Source organism: Chiloscyllium plagiosum, unplaced genomic scaffold (genome assembly GCF_037043375.1).
Source record: "Chiloscyllium plagiosum isolate Xiang-an unplaced genomic scaffold, Cpla_swu_hap1 HiC_scaffold_10, whole genome shotgun sequence".
NCBI classification, from domain to species: domain Eukaryota; kingdom Metazoa; phylum Chordata; class Chondrichthyes; order Orectolobiformes; family Hemiscylliidae; genus Chiloscyllium; species Chiloscyllium plagiosum.
In genome coordinates this window covers 119,355,701-119,377,015 of record NW_028270148.1, presented here as the reverse complement: position 1 = coordinate 119,377,015, position 21,315 = coordinate 119,355,701, and the positions used below count along the sequence as shown (strand labels likewise).

At 41.7% G+C, this 21,315-nt stretch overlaps 1 protein-coding gene across 1 annotated transcript in view; it reads right to left on the bottom strand.

The window, feature by feature from the left end:
* Positions 1–21,315, bottom strand: part of utrn (utrophin) — a 686,012-nt gene that overhangs the window by 170,763 nt on the left and 493,934 nt on the right. Inside the window, exons 54-55 of the mRNA XM_087991761.1 lie at positions 19,083–19,351; positions 8,365–8,511 (exon numbers count right to left, since the gene is read on the bottom strand). Of these exons, the coding sequence (XP_087847887.1) occupies positions 8,365–8,511; positions 19,083–19,351 (416 nt within the window). The remainder of the gene's footprint in view (positions 1–8,364; positions 8,512–19,082; positions 19,352–21,315) is intronic.

Sequence of the window (21,315 nt, the reverse complement as noted above, 5' to 3'; positions counted from 1 at the left end):
TAATTTTGTTAACCTCTATAAGATCACCCCTCAGCCTCCGATGCTCCAGGGAAAACAGCCCCAGCCTGTTCAGCCTCTCCCTGTAGCTCAAATCCTCCAACCCTGACAACATCCTTGTAAATCTTTTCTGAACTCTTTCAAGTTTCACAACATCTTTCCGAAAGGAAGGAGACCAGAACTACACGCAATATTCCAACAGTGGCCTAACCAATGTTCTGTACAGCTGCCATGACCTCCCAACGCCTGTACTCAATACTCTGACCAATAAAGTTAAAAATCACACAACAGGTGATGAAGGAGCGTCGCTCCGAAAGCTAGTGTGCTTCCAATTAAACCTGTTGGACTATAACCTGGTGTTGTGTGATTTTTAACTTTGTACACCCCAGTCCAAAACCGGCATCTCCGAATCCTGACCAATAAAGGTTTGCATACCAAAAGCCTTCTCTACTATCCTATTTACCTGCGACTCCACTTTCAAGGTGCTGTGAACCTGCACTCCAAGGTCTCTTTGTTCAGCAACACTCCCGAGGACCTCACCATTAAGTGTATAAGTCCTGCTAAAATTTGCTTTCCCAAAATGCAGCACCTCGCATTTATCTGAATTAAACTCCATCTGCCACTTCTCAGCCCATTGGCCCATCTGGCCCAGATCCTGTTGTAATCTGAGGTGACCTTCTTTGTTCTCCACTACACCTCCAATTTTGGTGTCATCTGCAAACTTATTAACTACACCTCTTATGCTCACTTCCAAATCATTTATATAAATGATGAAAAGTAGAAGAGCCAGCACCGATCCTTGTGGCACTCCATTGGTTACAGGTCTCCAGTCTGAAAAACAACCCTCCACCACCACCACCCTCTGTCTTCTACCTTTAAGCCAGTTCTGTATCCAAATGGCTAGTTCTCCCTGTATTCCGTGAGATCTAACCTTGCTAATCAGGCTCCCATGGGGAACCTTGTCGAATGCCTTACTGAAGTCCACATAGATCACATCCACCACTCTGCCCTCACTGATCCTCTTTGTTACTTCTTCAAAAAACTCAATCAAATCTGTGAGACACGATTTCCCATGCACGAGTCCATGTTGACTATCCCGAATCAGTCCTTGCCTTTCCAAATACATGTACATCCTGTCCCTCAGGATTCCCTCCAACAACCCGCCCACCACCGACATCAGGCTCACTGGTCTATAGTTCCCTGGCTTGTCCTTACCACCTTTCTTAAACAGTGGCCAACCTCCAGTCTTCCGGCACCTCACCTGTGACTATCGATGATACAAATATCTCACTAAGAGGCCCAGCAATCACTTCCCTAGACCCCCACAGAGTTCTAGTGTATAGCTGATCAGGTCCTGGGGATTTATCCTTTGTGTGTTTCAAGACATCCAGTACTTCCTCCTCTGTAATATGGATATTTTTCAAGATGTCACCATCTATTTCCCGACATCCTATATCTCCCTTTTCCATAGTAAATACTGTTGTAAAATACTCATTTAGTATCTCCCCCATTTTCTGCGGCTCCACACAAAGGCCACCTTGATGATCTTTGAGGGGGCCTATCCTCTCCCTAGTTACCCTTTTGTCCTTAATGTATTTGTAAAAGCCCTTTGGATTCTCCTTAATTCTATTTGCCAAAGCTATCTCATGTCCCCTTTTTCCCCTCCTGATTTCCCTCTTAATTACTCCTATTGCCTTTATACTCTTCTAAGAATTCACTCGATCTATCCTGTCTATACCTGACATATGCTTCCTTCTTTTTCTTACCAAATCCAATGTGGCCTTGCCTCATCTTGACATATCTACATACTCTGTCAGGAAACCTTCATGCACACACTGGACAAAAACTGACCCATCTGAAGTATTCGAACTACAACATTTCCAGTCAATATTTGAAACTGGTTTCCATCACAAATGATGGTACACCAGCCATGCTTGCCACCAATGTGGGCTTTGTTGAATTTTGCAGAAATGATTCTGATTTTGTCTGTTTTGGCAAACATGACTATAATCCACCAACAAAGATTAAAGTAATTACTTCATACTTATTAAGGTTACACTAAAACAACAGCAGCTAATGCGAGAAGCAGAAATGAGTAGCTCTGGGACACTGTAAGACCATGTTCTCCAAAGTATAGGTCACAATCAACCAGTCGATTGCAGGATCTCTGATCATCAACATCGCTGCCTGCCACATTCCCTCAGCTTTGTTGATCATCATGCCACTGTATAAATTCTGCTACCGGAAACTGCGTGACTAGGCAAAGGTGCAATTAGACATTAATGATCAAAGTTAAGGTGAATTGTGAAGATTGTAAGCTCGGTTTGAGCAAGAGCTACAGAGAACAAATCCTCCAGCCTGATGTGAGGTAGTTAAGTCAAGGGGAGGTCCTGCAAGGATTTTTTGATCTGATACCAGAAACCGTCATTTTTCTTAAACCGAGGAACGAAATGTGCAGGGAGCTGTCAATGTGAGGTGGCTTGACTTTAGGTTCCTTGCAGATGTAACATCAATACTGAACAGGTTGAACTACAGGGAAAAGACAGATTTAGCAAATATAATGTGTGTCCATGCTTCAAATTCTGGTTTAGATTAGATTAGATTCTCCACAGTCTTGAAACAGGCCCTTCGGCCCAACAAGTCCACACCGCCCCTCCAAAGAGAAACCCACCCAAACCCATTCCCCTACCCTATATTTACCCCTGACTAATGCACTAACACTGTGGGCAATTTAGCATGGCCAATTCAACTGACCTGCACATCTTTGGATTGTAGGAGGAAACCGGAGCACCCGCAGGAAACCCACGCAGGCACAGGGAGAATGTGCAAACTCCACACAGACAGGCGGTAATCGAACTCAGGATCCTGGTGCTGTGGCTCAAACTACTGAGCCACTGTGTCGCCCACCACAACGAACAAAACAAATCTGAATCCTCAGACAGATGCATGAAAACTATGCTACAATAAATCATCATGAACTATATTCAGGCCTTTCATGAAGCTTAAATTTAAAAAATTCATTTGTGGGACTTGGCCATCACTGGCTGGCCAGCATTGATAGGCCATCCCTATTTGCCCTTGAGAAGGTGGGGATGAGCTGCCTTCTTAAATCGCTGCAGTGCACTTGTTGATCCACAATGCCGGTAGGGAGAGAATTCCAGGATTTTGACTCAACGACTAGGAAGGAACGGTGGTATACTTCCAAGCCAGAATGGTGCGTGGCTTGGAGGGGAATTTGCAGGTGCTGGTGTTCCCAAGCACCTGCTGCCCTTGCCCTTCTGGGTGCAAGTGGTCGTGGGTTTGGAAGGTGCTATCTAAGGACCTTTGGTGAATTTCTGCAGTGCTTGTAGATAGCACACACTGCTTCAACTGAGCACCGGTGGTGGAGGGATTGAAGGTTCGTGGATGTGGTGCCAATCAAGCAGGTTGCTTTGTCCTGGTTGGTGCCAAGCTTCTTGAGTATTGTTGGAGCTGCACTCATCTAGGCAAGTGGGGAATATTCCATCAAGTCCTCCTGACTTGTGCCTTGTAGATGGTGGATAGACTTTGGAGTGTCAGGAGGCGAGTTACTTGCCGCAGTATCCCTAGTGTCTGACCTGCTCTTGTATCTATTGTGTTTATGTGGTCAGTTCAGTTTAGTTTTTGGTTAATGATGACCCCCAGGTTGTTGACAGTGGGGGATTCAATGATAGTAATACCACTGAATATCAAAGGGTCAGAGTGTCTCTCATTGGTGATGGTCATTGTCTGACATTTGTGTGGCGTGAATGTTACTTGCCACTTGTTGGCCCAAGCCTGGATATAGCTCAGATCTTGTTGCATTTGAACATGTACTGCTTCAGTATCTGAGGAGTCGCGAACACCGAACAATCATTAGCGAACATCCCCACTTTTGACCTTATGACAGAGGCAAGGTCATTGATGAAGCAGCTGAAGATTGTTGGGCCTAGGACACTCCCCTAAGGGACTCTTGCAGAGATGCCCTGGACCTGAGATGACTGACCTTCCACAACGACAATCATCTTCCTTTGTGTCAGGTATGACTCGAACCAGTGGATGTTTGCCCCTTGATACCCCATCGATTCCAGTTTTGCCAGGGGTCCTTGATGCCACACTCGGTCAAACGCAACCTTGATGTTAAGGGCTGTCACTCTCACCTCACCTCTGGAGGTGAGGAGCTTCAGCTCCTCGATGCTGCCTGAATTGCTGTGCTCTTCCAGCACCATTGATCCAGAATCTGGTTTCCAGCATCTGGAGTCATTGTTTTTATCTTGTTGCTGAGCAGGTGCTGCTTGATAGCACTGTTGATGACCCCTTCCAGCTCTTTACTGATGATGGACAGTAGACTGATTAGGCAGTAATTGGCAGGGTTGGATTTGTCCTGCTTTTTGTGTACAGGACATACCTGGGCAATTTTCTACATTGTCAGGTAAGTGGCAGTGTTGTAATGGTACTGGAAGAGCTTGGCTAGGGGAGTGCCATGTTCTGGTGCACACATCTTTAGTAATATTGCTGAAATGTTATCAGGGCCCATTGCCTTCGTAGTATCCAATGCCTCCAACCATTTCTTGACATCACGTAGAGTGAATCGAACTGGCTGAAGACCAATATCTGTGATGATGGGGAACCACTGCAGAAGCCAGAGACGGATCATCCACTCGACATTTCTGACTGAAGATTGTTATGAATGCATTAGCCTTACCTTTCGCACTGATGTGATGGGCTCCTCTATCATTGAGGATAGGGATATTTGTGGAACAGTAAGTTCTTTAATTGTCCACCGCCATTCACGACGGGATGTGGCAGGACTGCAGAGCTTAGATTTGAAACTTTGGTTGTGGGATTGGTCTATCACTTGCTGTCTTTGCCATTTGGCATGCAATTAGTCCTGTTTTTGACAACTGACAATGGTTTCATGGTTATCAGTCGACTCTTAATTCCAGATTTTGTTTTAATTGAATTCAAATTCGACAGTTTGCCGTAGTGGGATTTGAACATAGGTCCCTGGGTTTCTGGATTGATAGTTGAGCAATAATACCACTTGGCCACTGCCTCCCTCCTCAATGATAATCTGTATTCATCAAGAACTATTGTATATACTATAATAAAAGATAAATATTACAATCTGATTTCAAAATAATTAAATTGCAGTTTTTTAAATACTTCTCATTTCAATTACTTAGCTAAATATTTTCTAACTACCATCTCATCTATTTTATTGGAAAACTGATTAAACCTAAGAAGTAAATGTTCTTACTTTTCAGTGACAAATCAGATCAGAAAACAGGTTGAAATCCAATTAATTTATGAGTCTTTATCAGGTTGGAAACCCATAACTAGTGGAGTACCTCAAGGATCAGTACTTTGGCTACAATTATTTATCATGTTTTACATAACTTGGAGAAGGGGACAAGGTGTAATGCATCCAAAGTTGCTGATGATATAAAAACACATGGGAGAGAATGTTGCCATGAGGACATAAAGAATCTGCAAGGGGATATATAGGGTGAGGAAGTGGGTAAAAAATTGGCAGATGAAGTTTAATGTAAGGAAGTACGCTTTGGTAAGTACAACCAAAAGGTAGACTAGTACTTAAATAGAGGGAGACTCCAACAAATGCAGGCAGGAGGACTTAGTTGTTCTACTCCATGAAACACACATTAGCATGCAGGTGACTGATTGATTGATTGTTGTCATTTATATTGAGATACTGTGAAAAGTGTTTTGCAGATATAGGCAGATCATATTATACCAAGTGCATCAGGATAACAGAACAGAGTGTAGCATACAGTGTTACAGCCACAGAGAATGTGCAGACAGCATTCAGAATTAACATTTGAGGGGTCCGTCCAAAAGTCAAATAACAATGGGAAGAAGCTGTTATCGAAACTATTCATACATCTATTCAAATTTTCATATCTTCTCCCTGAAGGAAGACAGCATAACAAGGGTGCAAGGGTTTTTTGATTATGTTGCTTACTTTCCTGAGGCAGTAGTATGAATACATGGAATGGATGGAAGGCTGTTTTGCATGATGGATTGGGCTGTGTTCATGATTATCTGTAGTTTTCTGCAGTCTTGGGAAGAGCAGTTGCCATACTGCTTCAGATAGGATGCTTTCTGTGGTGCACCTATAAAAATTGGTAAGAGTTCTTGTGGACATGCTGAATTTTCTTAGCCTCCTGAGGAAGTAGAGACATTGTTGTACTTTCTTGACCATCACGTCGGCATGGGTGAACCAGGACATATTGTTGGTGATCATCACTCCCAGAAACTTGACACTGTCAACCATCTCCATCTCAGCACCATCGATAGAGACAGGGACGTACCCTGCCCAGCACTTCCAATGACCAGCTCCTTTGCTTTGCTGACGTTGAGAGATTATTATCTTTACACAGGCCACCAGGCACACAATATCTTTCCTTTCGTTGTTTGAGATCTGACCTACAAAAGCGGTATTATCAGTAAACTTATAAATGAAAATGGGGCGGCATTTGGCCACACAGTCATAATTGCATAAGGAGGGTAGTAGGGGCTTGAGTATGCAGCCTTGTGGGACACCGGTGTTGAGGATTATGGTGGACGTGGTGTTGTCACTATCCTTACTGATTATGGTCTATAGGTCAGGAAGTCAAGGATCCAGTTACAGAGTTGGGAGCCGGGACCTAGAGTCTCAGAGTTTAGAGATGATTTTGTTTGGAAATATAATGTGAAAGGTGGAGCTGTAGCCAGTAAGAGCCTCACGTGGGTATCTTTGTTATCCAGATGTTCCAAGGATGAGTGTAGGGCAAGGGAGATGGTGTCAGCTGTGGAACTGTTGCGCTAGTAGGCGAACTGCAAAGGATCAAGGCACTTTGGTAGGGTGGAGTTGATGTAAGCCATGAGGTAAAAACAATGACTGCAGATGCTGGAAGCCAGATTCTGGATTAGTGGTGCTGGAAGAGCACAGCAGTTCAGGCAGCATCCAAGGAGCAGCGAAATCGACGTTTCGGGCAAAAGCCTAAGCCATGACTATGGTGACGCAAGGAATTAAGAAGGCAAATGGGATTTTGGCATTTATTGCAAGGGGGTTTTAATTCAAAAATAGCAAGCCTTGTTGCAATTGTACAGGGCATTGAGAGGTTCACACTTTGGAGTACTGTGTACAGTCTTGGTCCTTAAATATAAGAAAGGATACAGTTCAAAAGAAGTCCACTGGGCTGATTCATGGGATGAAGGGGTCGATTTATCAAAATGGCTAAACAGACTAGGTCTTTATTCATTAAAGTTTAGAAGAATGAGGGGTGATCTTTTTCAAACACAATATTTTGAGGGGGCTTGACAGGCTAGATGTGGACAAGATGTTTTCATTTGTGGGGAAATCTCAAACTCAGCGACACAGTTACAGAATAAGGAAACATTCATTTAAATCCGAGATGCAAACCTATTTCTTCTCTCAGCAGTAGTGATTGTTTAGGATATAACTGTGGAAGTTAGATCACTGAAAGTATTTAATGAGGAGGTAGACAGATTTTTGAAATAGAGAAGTTAAGGGCTCTGAGAAGCTGGCATAAAGGAGGAGTTGAGTCCTGGAGCAGATCAGCCATGAACTTATTGTATGTCGGGGCAGGTTTGAGAGGTGGAACATCCAGATACTGGTCCAATTTCTTATGTTCTCATCTGTTTTCCAGGACTGAGGTGGAGTTTTATTGTGCTACATGGACAACTAGCTACTGGCACAGAACGAGATTGAACTTATTTTCCCAATAAAACATTTAATGAGGCTCAATGGGATTAAGAAAATTTTCATATTCTGCTTTGCTGACATCAACCAAAATCTGCTCAATTCAAAGAAATAAATGCAGTCCATACAATGTTATGTCATTTTTCCCTTCTGTGCATCAAGTATACCTTTTTTTTCGTAATTCTTTAAAGTATGCCTTTCTCAGCGACTTAAAATGTATGAAACAACACATAATACTGAAGTGTGCAGCAGATACCACAATGGTCCACCTCCAAATTCTTTCAGATAGATCGAAAAAGTACCTGCTACCTGCAGCTTCATCAGAAGATATTAAATTATTCCATTGCACAACCATTTCAGCAGAGTGGTTTGGATGTTCACATCTCTCACTATTTATTTGGATTTGGTTCTGTGATTAACATTTAAGGTGCAGACTAGACTGGCACATTGTATCTTTGAAAAATAATTATTACAAAACTGAATACTTACATAAACCATGATAATGAAATATTAATTACTTGCTGACAACAGAGGGTTCTTTATTTTGTACTTGGGTTTGCAGACAAATTATTTGCTTATAATTGTAGGACTGTACATACTTTCTAGAGCAGATTAATTGGCTCTGAAAATGTTTTCCCTGTTACCTGTATAAGCTTCCATCTCATATTTAGGTCGTCAAGCTGGTGAGAAATCTTTGGAGATAAAAAGACATCAAGTGGAGATAACTGACTAGCCAGATCATTTAATATTTTCACTTCTTGCTTCACCGGGGCAATTTCTTCTTTAAAAGCCTAATGGAGAGTAAGCAAACAAAATCTGAGAAACATGTTGAAGTTAATTATTAAACATCAATAAGAAATTAGGTTAAAACTAACATCCTAATATTAATACAGAATACAAAAGCGTCTGGTGAAAATGACATTCCATGATTAAAATCTTGAATTAAAAGTAACAGTGACCATGAAACTATCATAAATTGTTGGAAAAGAAAAATGAATTCACTAATATCATTGAGGGAAGGAAATCTGCCATCCTTAGCAGTGCTGGTACATGACTTCAGATTCACAGGAATGTGGCTGACTTTTTACTGGCTTCCAAAATGGTGTACCAAGCCGTTCCTGGATGGGAAACGGATGCTCGCCTTGCCAGCAATGCGCTCATCCTGTGAAAGAATTCTTTTCAAAAAGTGAATTTAATAAGTTTGGCAGCATACTTGCTCAGTGGTTAGCCCAGCTGCCTCACAGCACCAGATATCCGGGTTCAATTCAAGCCTCGGGTGACTGTCTGTGTGGAGTTTGCACATTCTCCCATGTATGTGTGGGTTTTTTCTGGGTGCTCTGGTTTCCTCACACTGTCCAAAGATGTGCAGGTGAGGTGAGTTGACAGTGCTAAGTTGTCCATCGTGCTCAGGGATGCATAGGTTAGGGGCATTGGTCAGGGGTAAAAATATTGGATAATAGGACTTGGAATGGATCTGGATGGTTTACTCTTGGGAGGGTCAGTGTGGACTTGTTGGGTTGAAGGACCTGTTTCCACATGGTAGACATTCTATGAAATAGGTAAGACAATAGAACAAATCAACTCAACAGGACTTTGAGGGGCAATACTACCTAGTCCTGCTCCCATTTCTTACATTATGTTCTCTCAATGCAGAATTGTATTTGAAGATATGTATATCCCTGCCTGATGCACATCATATATAATGACATCCTGACACATAGTCTTAGAGTCATACAGCATTGACACAGACCCTTCGGTCCAACCAGTCCATGCTGAACATAATCCCAAACTAAACCAGTCCTACCTGCCTGCTCCAGCCTATATCTCTCCAAACCTGTCCTATTCGTGTATCCATCCAAATTTTCTTTTAAACATTGTAAATGTACTCACATCTACCACTTCCTCAAAGTTCATTCCACATGTGAACCAACCTCTGTGTAAAAAAAACCCTCTTATGTATTTTTTAAATCTCTTTCCTTTCACCTTAAAAACATGCCCCTGAATCTTGAAATTCCCCATCTTGGGAAACGTCATCTACCATCAATTCTATCTACCTCTCATTATTTTATAAACTTCTATCAGGTCATCTTTCAACTTCCTACACTCCAGTGCAAAAAGTCCCAACCTCCCCAACTTTTTTTATAACTCAAGCCGTCAACATCCTGGTAAATCTCTTCTGGATCCTTTCCAGAAACCCAGTCCATTAACCAGCTCCAATTCAAGCCACTTAAAAATCAGCATCCAGACATAGGGTTAGGTTTGCCCGAGGAAGTACAAACTTTTCCTTTTAATACATCTCACCAAACAAAGAATAGACAATTAGGATTAATGTGTAAAGGGTTTTAGGTTTTGGTAGGGCAAGTCAGGGCAGAACTTTTACACTTAATACTAAGGTCCTGAGGAGTGTTGCCAAACAACCTTGGGGTGCAGGTTCATTGTTCCTTGAAAGTGCAGTCGCAGGTAGACAAGTAATGAAGAAGGCGTTTAGTATGCTTGCCTTTATTGGAGTATAGGAGTTGGGAGGTCATCTTACGGTTGTACAGGCATTGGTTAGGCCAATTACTGCATTCAGTGCTGGTCTCCCTGCTATGGGAAAGATGTTGTGAAACTTGAAAGGGTTCAGAAAAGATTCACAAGGATGTGCCAGGATTGGAGGGTTTGAGTTATAGGGAGAGGTTGAATAGGCCAGAGCTATTTTCCCTGAAATATTGGAAGCTGAGGGATAACCTTATAGAAGCTTATAAAATCACGAGGGACCTGTATAGGGTTAACAATCAAGATCTTTTCCTCAATGGAGAGGAGTCCAAAACTGGAAGGCATAGGTTTAAGTTTTAGATTAGATTACTTACAGTGTGGAAACAGGCCCTTTGGCCCAACAAGTCCACACCTACCCGCTGAAGCGCAACCCACCCAGACCCATTGCCCTACATTTACCCCTTCACCTAACACTACGGGCAACTTAGCATGGCCAATTCACCTAACCTACACATTGTTGGACTGTGGGAGGAAACCGAAGCACCCGAAGGAAACCCACGCAGACACAGGGAGAATGTGCAACTCCACATGGTCAGTCGCCTGAGCCGGGAATTGAACCCGGGTCTCTGGCGCTGTGAGGCAGTGGTGCTAACCATTGTGCTACCGTGCCGCCCATAAGGTGAGAGGGCAAAGATCTAAAAAGACTTAAGGGGCAACATTTCCACGCAGAGAGGGGAACACATAAGGAATGAGCTGCCAGAGGAAGTGGAGGAGGCTGGAAAAGTTATGACATTTAAAAGGCATCCAAATGGCTAAATAAATAGGAAGGGGATTAGAGGGATATGGGCCAAATGCTGGCAAATGGGACAAGTTTAATTTAGGATATCTAGTTGGCATGGATGAGTTGGACCAAAGGGTTTGTTTTCATGCTGTACATCTCTATGACACCCAGGGATGTGTAGGAATAATGCTTAAAGTTAACCTGTGAAATCCCACTGCTTTGGAGCAGAGTATCCACAAGGGTCCTAATGTCTATTCATGCAAGACAACATGACATTATAATAGCAGTGGTTTGCAATGTTAACTGGAGACCATTGGGAAGAAACACATTGTGCATCAGTGACAGCTTTACCAATTCATTACTGCTCCAGTTTGGTGTTAAAAATTGATAATGCTTTGTCGTACTGTGAATTATTTTGTCCAGATGTTGAGTGTTTGTTGTGGTAGGTTAAGTTAGTTGCCCAAGGAGCAGCTGTATTATTATAAAGATATTTCAATGAAGTTGAGCTCTCTTATCAAAACTGAGACGAACAGTTTTTTTAAAAAAGCTAGTTGTTGAATATCTAGAAAGTGTCTTCAATAAACAGACAATAATAAACCTCAATCACCCTCCCTGAGAGTGCATTCCACCATGTCCACACCCCTCAATCTTACCGCATCTCATTCATGTCCCCCTCAACCTTCCCTGCTCTAAAGAAAACAACCTGAGCTTATCCAGACTCTCTTCATAGCTAAAATGTTCCGCCGTAAGCAACATTCTGGTGAATCTCATCTGCACTGCCTCCAGTGCAATTATATCTTTCACATAGTGCAGTGATTGGGGGATGACCTTATCGAAACTTATAAAATCATTAAAGGCATGCATAGGGTGATTAGCCAAGGTCTTCTCCCCAGGTTGGGAGAGTCCAAAACTCAGGACAAAGGTTTAAAGTGAGAGGGGAAAGATTTAAAAAGTACCTGAGGTTGAACTTTTTCACGGAGAGGATACGTGCATATAGAACGAAATGCTGGAACAGTTTGTGGAGGCATGCACAATTACAACATTTAAAAGGCACCTGGATGAGTATATCAATAGGAAGGGTTTAGAGCGATATGGGCCAAATGCTGGCAAATGGGACGAGGTCAGATTGGGATGTTTGCCCGATGCAGATAAGTTGGACTGACATCAAGAGATGATAGCTAGATTCTCCCTTGTTGGAGATTTCCATTGCCTGGCACCACTTGTGTGGTGCTAATGTTAACTACCACTTGTCAGCCCAAGCCTGGATATTGTCATGGTCTTGCTGCATTTGAACATGGGCTGCTTTAGTATCTGAGGGGTTGCAAATGGTACTGAACATTTTGCAGTCATCAGTGAACATCCCCACTTCTGACTTTATGGAGAGAAGGTGAAGCAGCTGAAGATAGTTGGGCTCCGGCACTAGCCTGGGAAACTGCTGAAAGGATGCCCTGGGCGTGAGAGGGCAGATCTCCAACAGCCACAACGATTTTCCTTTGTGCTTAGTATGACTCCAAACAATGGAGTTCTTTTCCTTACCTTACAGGAATCTACCTCCAGCTTAAAAATATTCAATGACTCCAGCTCTGTCATCTTCTGAGGCTGCTTGTTCTACAACGTCATACAACTCTCACAGAAAAAAAAGTTCTGTTTATCTGTCCTGAATTGGTAACCCTCATTTTGACAAGAGTGTTCCTAGTTCTTAACTCACCAAGTGGAGGAAATGTTCTTTCCACATACTCCTCGTCAAGACCATTCAGAATCATATATACTGAAATCAAATCACCCTTTCACTCTTCTGAACTTCAGCAAAAACAAGCCTAGTCTGTCTAATCTTACTTCATAAAACAACCCATTCATTCCAAGCATTAATCTAGCAAACCGGAACCTGAACTGCCTCCATTTACAGTCTTCCTCAAATGAAGCAATTTGTACTGTACACAGTATTGAGCATGGCCTCAATGCCATCTACAATTGATGCATAACATCCTTACTTTTATGGTCATTTCCTCTTGCAATAGCATACAGCATCCATTCACATTCTTAATCACTTGCAGTTAATGAAAAAGGCTGGTACAAACAATACATCGCATGATAATCCGAACAGAATGCATTTTCCAACACTTTAAATGTATAGGTACATGTGTCTCAGTAACTTCTCATTTTACCCCAATTTAATCTCATTATAAAAGGGGTATATGGACTGATTAGGGATAGTCAACTTGGCTTTGTGCATGGGAAATCATGTCTCACAAACTTGATTGAGTTTTTTGAAGTAACAAAGAGGATTGATGAGGGCAGAGCAGTAGATGTGATCTATATGGACTTCAGTAAGGCATTCGACAAGGTACCCCATGGGAGACTGATTAGCAAGGTTAGATCTCACGGAATACAGGGAGAACTAGCCATTTCGATACAGAACTGCCTCAAAGGTAGAAGACAGAGGGTGATGGTGGAGGGTTGTTTTTCAGATTGGAGGCCTGTGACTAGTGGAGTGCCACAAGGATCGGTGCTGGGTCCTCTACTTTTTCTCATTTCCGTAAATGATTTGGATGCGAGCATAAGAGGTACAGTTAGTAAGTTTGCAGATGACACCAAAATTGGAGGTGTAGTGGACAGCGAAGAGGGTTACCTCAGATTACAACAGGATCTGGACCAGATGGGCCAATGGACTGAGAAGTGGCAGATGGAGTTTAATTCAGATAAATGCATTTGGGAAAGCAAATTTTAGCGTCTTAATGGTAAGGTCCTAGGGAGTGTTGCTGAAGAAAGAGACCTTGGAGTGCAGGTTCATAGCTCCTTGAAAGTGGAGTCGCAGGTAGATAGGATAGTGAAGGAGGCATTTGGTATGCTTTCCTTTATTGGTTGAAGTACTGAGTACAGGAGTTGGGAGATCATGTGGCGGCTGTACAGGATATTGGTTAGGCCACTGTTGGAATATTGCGTGCAATTCTTGTCTCCTTCCTATTGGAAAGATGTTGTGAAACTTGAAAGGGTTCAAAAAAGATTTACAAGGATGTTGCCAGGGTTGGAAGATTTGAGCTATAGGGAGAGGCTGAACAGGCTGAGGCTGTCTTCCCTGGAGCATCGGAGGCTGAGGGGTGACCTTACAGAGGTTAACAAAATTATGAGGGGCATGGATAGGGTAAATAGACAAAGTCTTTTCCGTGGGATTGGGGAGTCCAGAACTAGAAGTCATAGGTTTAGGGTGAGAGGGGAAGGATATAAAAGAGACCTATGGGGCAACTTTTTCACACAGAGAATGGTACGTGTATGGAATGAGCTGCCAGAGGATGTGGTGGAGGCTGGTACAATTGCAACATTTAAGAGACATTTGGATGGGTTTATGAATAGGAAGGGTTTGGAGGGATATGGGCCAGGTGCTGGCAGGTGGAACTAGATTGGGTTGGGATATCTGGTCGGCAGGGACGGGTTGGACCGAGGGTCTGTTTCCATGCTGTATATCTCTATGACTCTATGAGTATGTCTGAAAGTGGTCTCATCATAAGAAAAACAGACTTGCTCCAGGCAAGCTGTCTAAATACATCAAGTAAACAAAAACATGAAATGGTTCTAGATATTTCTGCAACATAACAATTAAATAAATGACTGCGTCATGAACACAACAGTTAATTGTTGCACCTGCACATCACAACTTGGAAAACAAGCAACACTGATTTTCTACTTTCTGTAAATGTGATTTTGGAAAGTTTTCATAACGCAGCACCACTGTGATTTTAAAAGGTGTAGAGTTTGAATTTAACCTACATCTAAACTATTTGCAGAATCTTTTAAACAAAACAAATTAAAATTGCCACATCTGTCCTAAAAAGAGCCAATATTAAATATCAAAAAACAGTGAAGTTGGAAAATGCATCATGATGCTACTTGAAGAAATCAAGGTAAGTCTGTGTGGTACTGCTTTACGTCTGCTGCTTCAGCAAAACCCAATCAACTTTTAATGAAAATAACTGCTCAAGAGATATTCAAAACAATGGCTGCTGTATTTCAAAACCAAATGTCAGATTTTGCAAATAGTCCTTACCCTGAAAAAATACCAAATATGTTTATATGTAAAGAAAAAAAATCAGAGATAAAACCATTCAAATAATTTTCATTGGCACAACAAATATTCAAACTACAAAAGCATATGTATATGAAGACTTTGTGCTCAAACTTCTCACAGACACTTACAGCCAACAAATGAGAGAGACTGATATCCATTTATTTGTGGATCACCAATTCTGCTGCTGGGAAAATGGACCTACCACGAGATGATAAATAGACCTAAATTTAGCGATGTAAATTCAAACAAGGCAGCACACTGACACCCATCCCTCCCAGAACTCAACACACAGTTGTAGAGTTCTGTTTTCACAAGTTGGAATTGTGTACATAAAGCACAAACTCCTTCTTCAGTATATTTTCCTTCCATAAATCTGCTTTTAGTTGATATGCACAGAATTCATTTTATACACATTTAAAAGACTGTAAGTTCAAGGGCCAGTTCCAGCCCTTGTCTTGTATCTTCCTCTGCATCAAAACAGAACAAAGTGAAGACCCACTCACTGTAAGTCACATTTTCAGGTTTTAGTGACAAGGTGAAGTGTTAGAACTGCTCACTTGATGTTTAAATCTCTTAAACATGTATTTATACATGTATGTGAAACACATGGAAAGACTTTGAGAAAGGGGTTAATTTTGTTGCTCTAGGAAAGAGCTGGTACAGATAAAATATGTTGAATGGCCTCCTCCCATGCTAACAATATCCATAACTCTTCTTGGCCCTGCTAAATTAAAGTGGGCATCCTGTCATTATGACTGTGAGATAGCATATTATGAAAGACAGTTTAATGGAGAAATTCTTTGTTACTAATGACACTTGTTAGCAGTAGACTTCCTTCTGAAGTCAAATGTTCAACATATCCCTGTGAGACTGATTTGGTTCCAAACAGTTATTAAATGTGGCTTCAATCCTAGCATGACTTAATAATAAGGCAAATTCCTAAAAGTTTTAAAATGAGAATTTCAAGTGAAGTATTTCTAATCTTGAGCATTTACAAAAGAAAAGATTATAACAACGGGTACTGGCAGGTGGGACTAGATTGGGTTGGAATATCTGGTCGGCATGGACAGGTTGGATCGAAGGGTCTGATTCCATGCTGTACATCTCTATGACTCTATAATAGTACAGACAGACAGCAAAGACAGAGGCAATGCCTAAATGACTGTGTCTTACACCACGCAACTAATCCCCCTTATGGATGAAAGGTTGACCTTGTTCTCTACCTTCAGAAACACCCAGTTAATATCACCTTACCACGACTTATTCTATCTACCTGGTGTTGCATTTAATTATTTTCTGTCTTGATCAAACCCTAATGTAATTCACTTAAATTTTCAATAAAATAAATTTCAAGATAGTGAGGACTGCAGATGCTGTAAAGTCAGAGTTGATAAAATGTGGAGCTGGAAAAAGTTGGGCAGGTCAAGCAGCATCAGAAGAGCAGGACAGACTACATTTCAGGCAGGACCATTCATTAGGACTGGAGAGGGGGAAGGGGGCTGAAAATTAAATAGAGGGAGGAGGATGGGGCTGGGGGAAATTTAGATGGGATGGCAAGAGTTGGATGCCTATCTGCATCCTCCTACCTAAATGCACCTCTCACCATTCCACTTCTCTGTCCCCCAGCCCCACCTCCTCCCTCTATTGATATCTCAGCCCCCTTCCCCCTCCCCAGTCCTGATGAAGGATCGTACAATAAAATAAATTTAATTTATATTCTACAATTTTGAAATGTCCTTTTAAGGCTCCAATGATTCAATTAGCATACTGAACAAAATGAACACCTGCAAATGTTTTGTTAATACTTGGAGAATACAGTGGAAAATCAAGACATATTGATTTCACAGTTTGGCATAACATCAAGGACTGAAAGGTCTATACTGCGCTGTAATGTTCTATATTGACAAGTAAACAAATGACTAATTTTTGTTTTCTTGTCAGTAATACCCTTTGAACAGGACAGAAGTTGCAGGACTATGCAGAGAAACCAATTAAATATTGGGAAGACCAATGTTTGTGGTCCCCATACCAATCTCCATTCACTCCCTACTGACTGCAATGATCCTCCTTACTGTCTAATATGAAGCTGGTCTGAGCACAACCTTGGTGTTTTGTTTGATCCCACGAACGGCCGACCACATGTTCATGCAATTAGTAAGACCGTCTTTTCGCATCTCAGTAACACTGCCTACCTATCTCTTGTCTTGGCTCATTAGTTGTGAACTGAAAATGTGTTGCTGGAAAAGCGCAGCAGGTCAGGCAGCATCCAAGGAACAGGAGAATCTTCAGGAATCCTCATTAGTTGTGAAACCTTCATCTGGAACTACATTACTTCTGGACTTGACTATTCCAATGCGTTCCTGCTCGAGTTCCACATTCTCTCTATAAACATGAAGTCATCTAAAATTCCACTGCCTGAGTCTCGTCTTGAACGAAATCCTATTCACAGTACTTGCTCACTGACTAACATTGTTAACAGTAATAGATCAAGTAACTTTTTAAAAAATTCTCATTTTGTTTACAAATCCTTCCTTGGCTATGCCTGTCCCTATTTTGGTAACCTCCACCATTCCAACCATTTTTAGGATATCTGCACTCCTCTAATACTAGCCTGTTGCATGCCCTTGATTTTAATAGATCCACCATTGGTAGCCACACATTCAATAGTCTAGCCTCCAAACCCAAGAACTGACTTCATGCACCTCTTGGCCTCAGCACCTTATCATTTTTTAAAGCACTTTTTAAAACCAGCATCTTGGATCAAGTTTTTAATCATCTGATCTAAGAGCTTCTTATACAGCTCAAGTTGTATTCTGGGATCATTAATACTTTTTGATATACCTTTGATTGTTTTACTCCATTAAAGAGATTATATAAGTGGTTGAAGTCATTGCAAAGTAGGGGAGGGGGGGTGTGTGTGTGTGTGACTTGGGAAGTTCTTCCAAAGGACTGTGATAAACCAAATAACCTCCTTCTACACTGGCCAATTCTGTTTCCATGAAAATGAAAACGATTTTTAAGACTTGGGAAGGTCCTTCAGAAATGTCACTTGACAGATGCCTTTCCGGCAGAGGAGAGCTGCTGAGATGATGGAGCAGGAGTGAGAGGTACCAGTAGTGATTATATGCTGAACACAATCAAATGTTATGAGGTTGTCGAAAGATGTGGGTTTCAGCATTTTTGAAACTTTGATCATTTGCCTTTATTTCCACAAAACATGAATAGGGGCAGCAGTTTGTTGCATGGCCATTCAAACCTACTCCACCATTCATGATGATTGTGGCTGATCCTCCACATCAATTAAACTTTACCACTTTATGCTCATATCCCTCAAGTCTCATCCTCTTTTCAAAACATTTATATATTCAGGTGTAATCTCCCTTTCGTTAACGTAATGAGAATTCACACCAAGTATTGAACTCCTAATACTGACCCAATCGAGATCAATAAATTCAGCTGAGATCAGGAATTGACCTAGTCTGGGTAGTTGAGCTAGTCGATGCTTTTAAAATGTTTTCTGTGCAAGAACCCTGGTGAGAAACATTCATTAAAAAAAATCAATACAACTGCATGAATTGATCTCCAATCCTAAACCTTATTCAAGCTCAGCTGGCTAGATGGTTGATTTCTGGTACAAAGCGAAGCCAACAGCATAGCCTCAATTCCTGCAGTGCTGAGATTTCTATGAAGGATTTTCTTCTCAACCCATCTTCTTCCTGAGGCATGGTGATCTTTAGGTTAAACCACGACCAGTCGTCTCTCTCTCTCTCTAATTAAAGAGAAGCCGTATGATCTGGTAAGACTTTACCTTTAATCCTGATAACATTGCAACCAGCAGATAACTCATCTGATGTCACTGAGTAATAGATTCTTCAATTGTACTACTATAATTAGATGGCATGCTCAATGAAGTAGTTTTAATTTGTAAATTAAGTCAACAACCATACAATCAATACCATTTAAGTACTCATATTATTGATTGTCTAGATGCAGCATTTTGAATAGATCTGTTCATAAATGAAGGGTAATGTGATTGCACTTACTGTGGCTTTGTCAATGTGATCCTGCAAGGAGTCAATAAGCAGGTCACCCACAGGTTGCCATTCAGTACGGATCCCTTCAGCTGTTATCACATGAGCCTCAAGATCATCCATAGCTTTCTGCAGTTCTTGAAGTTTCTCCAATGCCTTTTGCACCTGTTTCTGCCAGTTGCTTGCATGGGTGTTCAACAGTTCCCAATTTTCCTTCACTTCTGTTGATTGTTTGCGAACAGCTTTGGCAATTCTCTGGGCTCTCTCTTCCGGGGTAGATTCTGGAAATGTAAAATGCAAATATTCATCAACCATCATGACATCGATCTATAAAACTTAAATTTCCTTTCTGAACTCCTTTCCTTTAAAAGGTCTCTTAGCACCTTCTCCAGGAACTAGGGTAAGTAATAGAACATAGAAGAATACAGCGCAGTACAGGCCCTTTGGCCCTCGATGTTGCGCCGATCCAAGCCCACCTAACTTATACTAACCCACTATCCTCCATATACCTATCCAATGCCCGCTTAAATGCCCATAAAGAGGGAGAGTCCACCACTGCTACTGGCAGGGCATTCCATGAACTTACGACTCGCTGAGTGAAGAACCTACCCCTAACTTCAGTCCTATATCTATCCCCCCTTAATTTAAAGCTATGCCCCCTTGTAATACCCGACTCCATACGCGGGAAAAGGTTCACACTGTCAACCCTATCTAACCCCCTAACCATCTTGTACACCTCAATCAAGTCACCCCTAAACCTTCTTTTCTCTAATGAAAACAGCCCCAAGTGTCTCAGTCTTTCCTCATACGATCTTCCTTCCATACCAGGCAACATCCTGGTAAACCTCCTCTGCACCCGTTCCAGTGCCTCCACATCCTTCCTATAGTATGGCGACCAAAACTGCACACAATATTCCAGATGCGGCCGCACCAGAGTCTTATACAACTGCATCATGACCTCAGGACTCCGGAACTCAATTCCTCTACCAATAAAAGCCAGTACGCCATATGCCTTCCTCACCGCACTATTTACCTGGGTGGCAACTTTCAGAGATCTGTGTACATGGACACCAAGATCCCTCTGCTCATCCACACTACCAAGTATCCGACCATTAGCCCAGTACCCCATCTTTTTGTTATTCTTCCCAAAGTGAATCACCTCACACTTAGCTACATTGAATTCCATTTGCCACCTTTCTGCCCAGCTCTGCAGCTTCTCTATATCCTGCTGTAACCTGCCACATCCTTCCTCACTGTCAACAACTCCTCCGACTTTCGTATCATCCGCAAACTTGCTCACCCAACCTTCTAACCCCTCTTCCAGGTCATTTATAAAAATGACAAACAGCAATGGTCCCAAAACAGATCCTTGCGGAACACCGCTAGTGACGGCACTCCATGAAGAAACTTTGCCATCAACTACTACCCTCTGTCTTCTTCCATCCAGCCAATTCCTAATCCAAACCTCCAACTCACCCTCAATGCCATATCTCCGTATTTTCTGCAGTAGCCTACCATGGGGAACCTTATCAAACGCCTTACTAAAATCCATATATACCACATCTACCGCTTTCCCCTCATCAACCTCCTTCGTCACCTTTTCAAAGAATTCAATAAGGTTTGTGAGGCACGACCTGCCCTTCACAAAATATTAGATTGAAAGTTTTGTTACAGACAAATCAATGGCAAATCTTGTGATGAGCTAGCAATTAGTGGAACTGTTAATGGAGGAACAGAGAGAATCAATACAAAGCCTAATAAAATTCTTCAGGTATTTGAAATTTGTGACTACTAAGGAATTTTTTTAAAAAGAAAAGGATTAGAGTGACTAAACAAGTACAATACTCAACAAAGTTTTTGAAAAATCCTTTCAGAATGTCTTTTACAGCTATGAAACGAACATCCAACACAAACCAATTTTCATCATTCAGGAGTGGCAAACTAGGATAATAAACCCTAAGTTTACCCTGCAAAGATTTCTCTAGGACACTCACTTAATGAAGTTGGCGAGAGACATAGTTCCACACAACTTCATAAATCTCTGTTTCAAATCTCATCTTTTGAAGCACATACATAATTTTTCATTGTCAATTAACGTTGTAATGTTGATTACATAGAGATAATGTTTTAAGAGACTGATAGGCCTCGTATTGTTCATCCAATTATATTTGGCATGTCCGCGTTCAGTGCTTCTGTAACAAATCCAATCCTAGTAAGTGGAGCAAATGGCAAGGTTAACATTTCA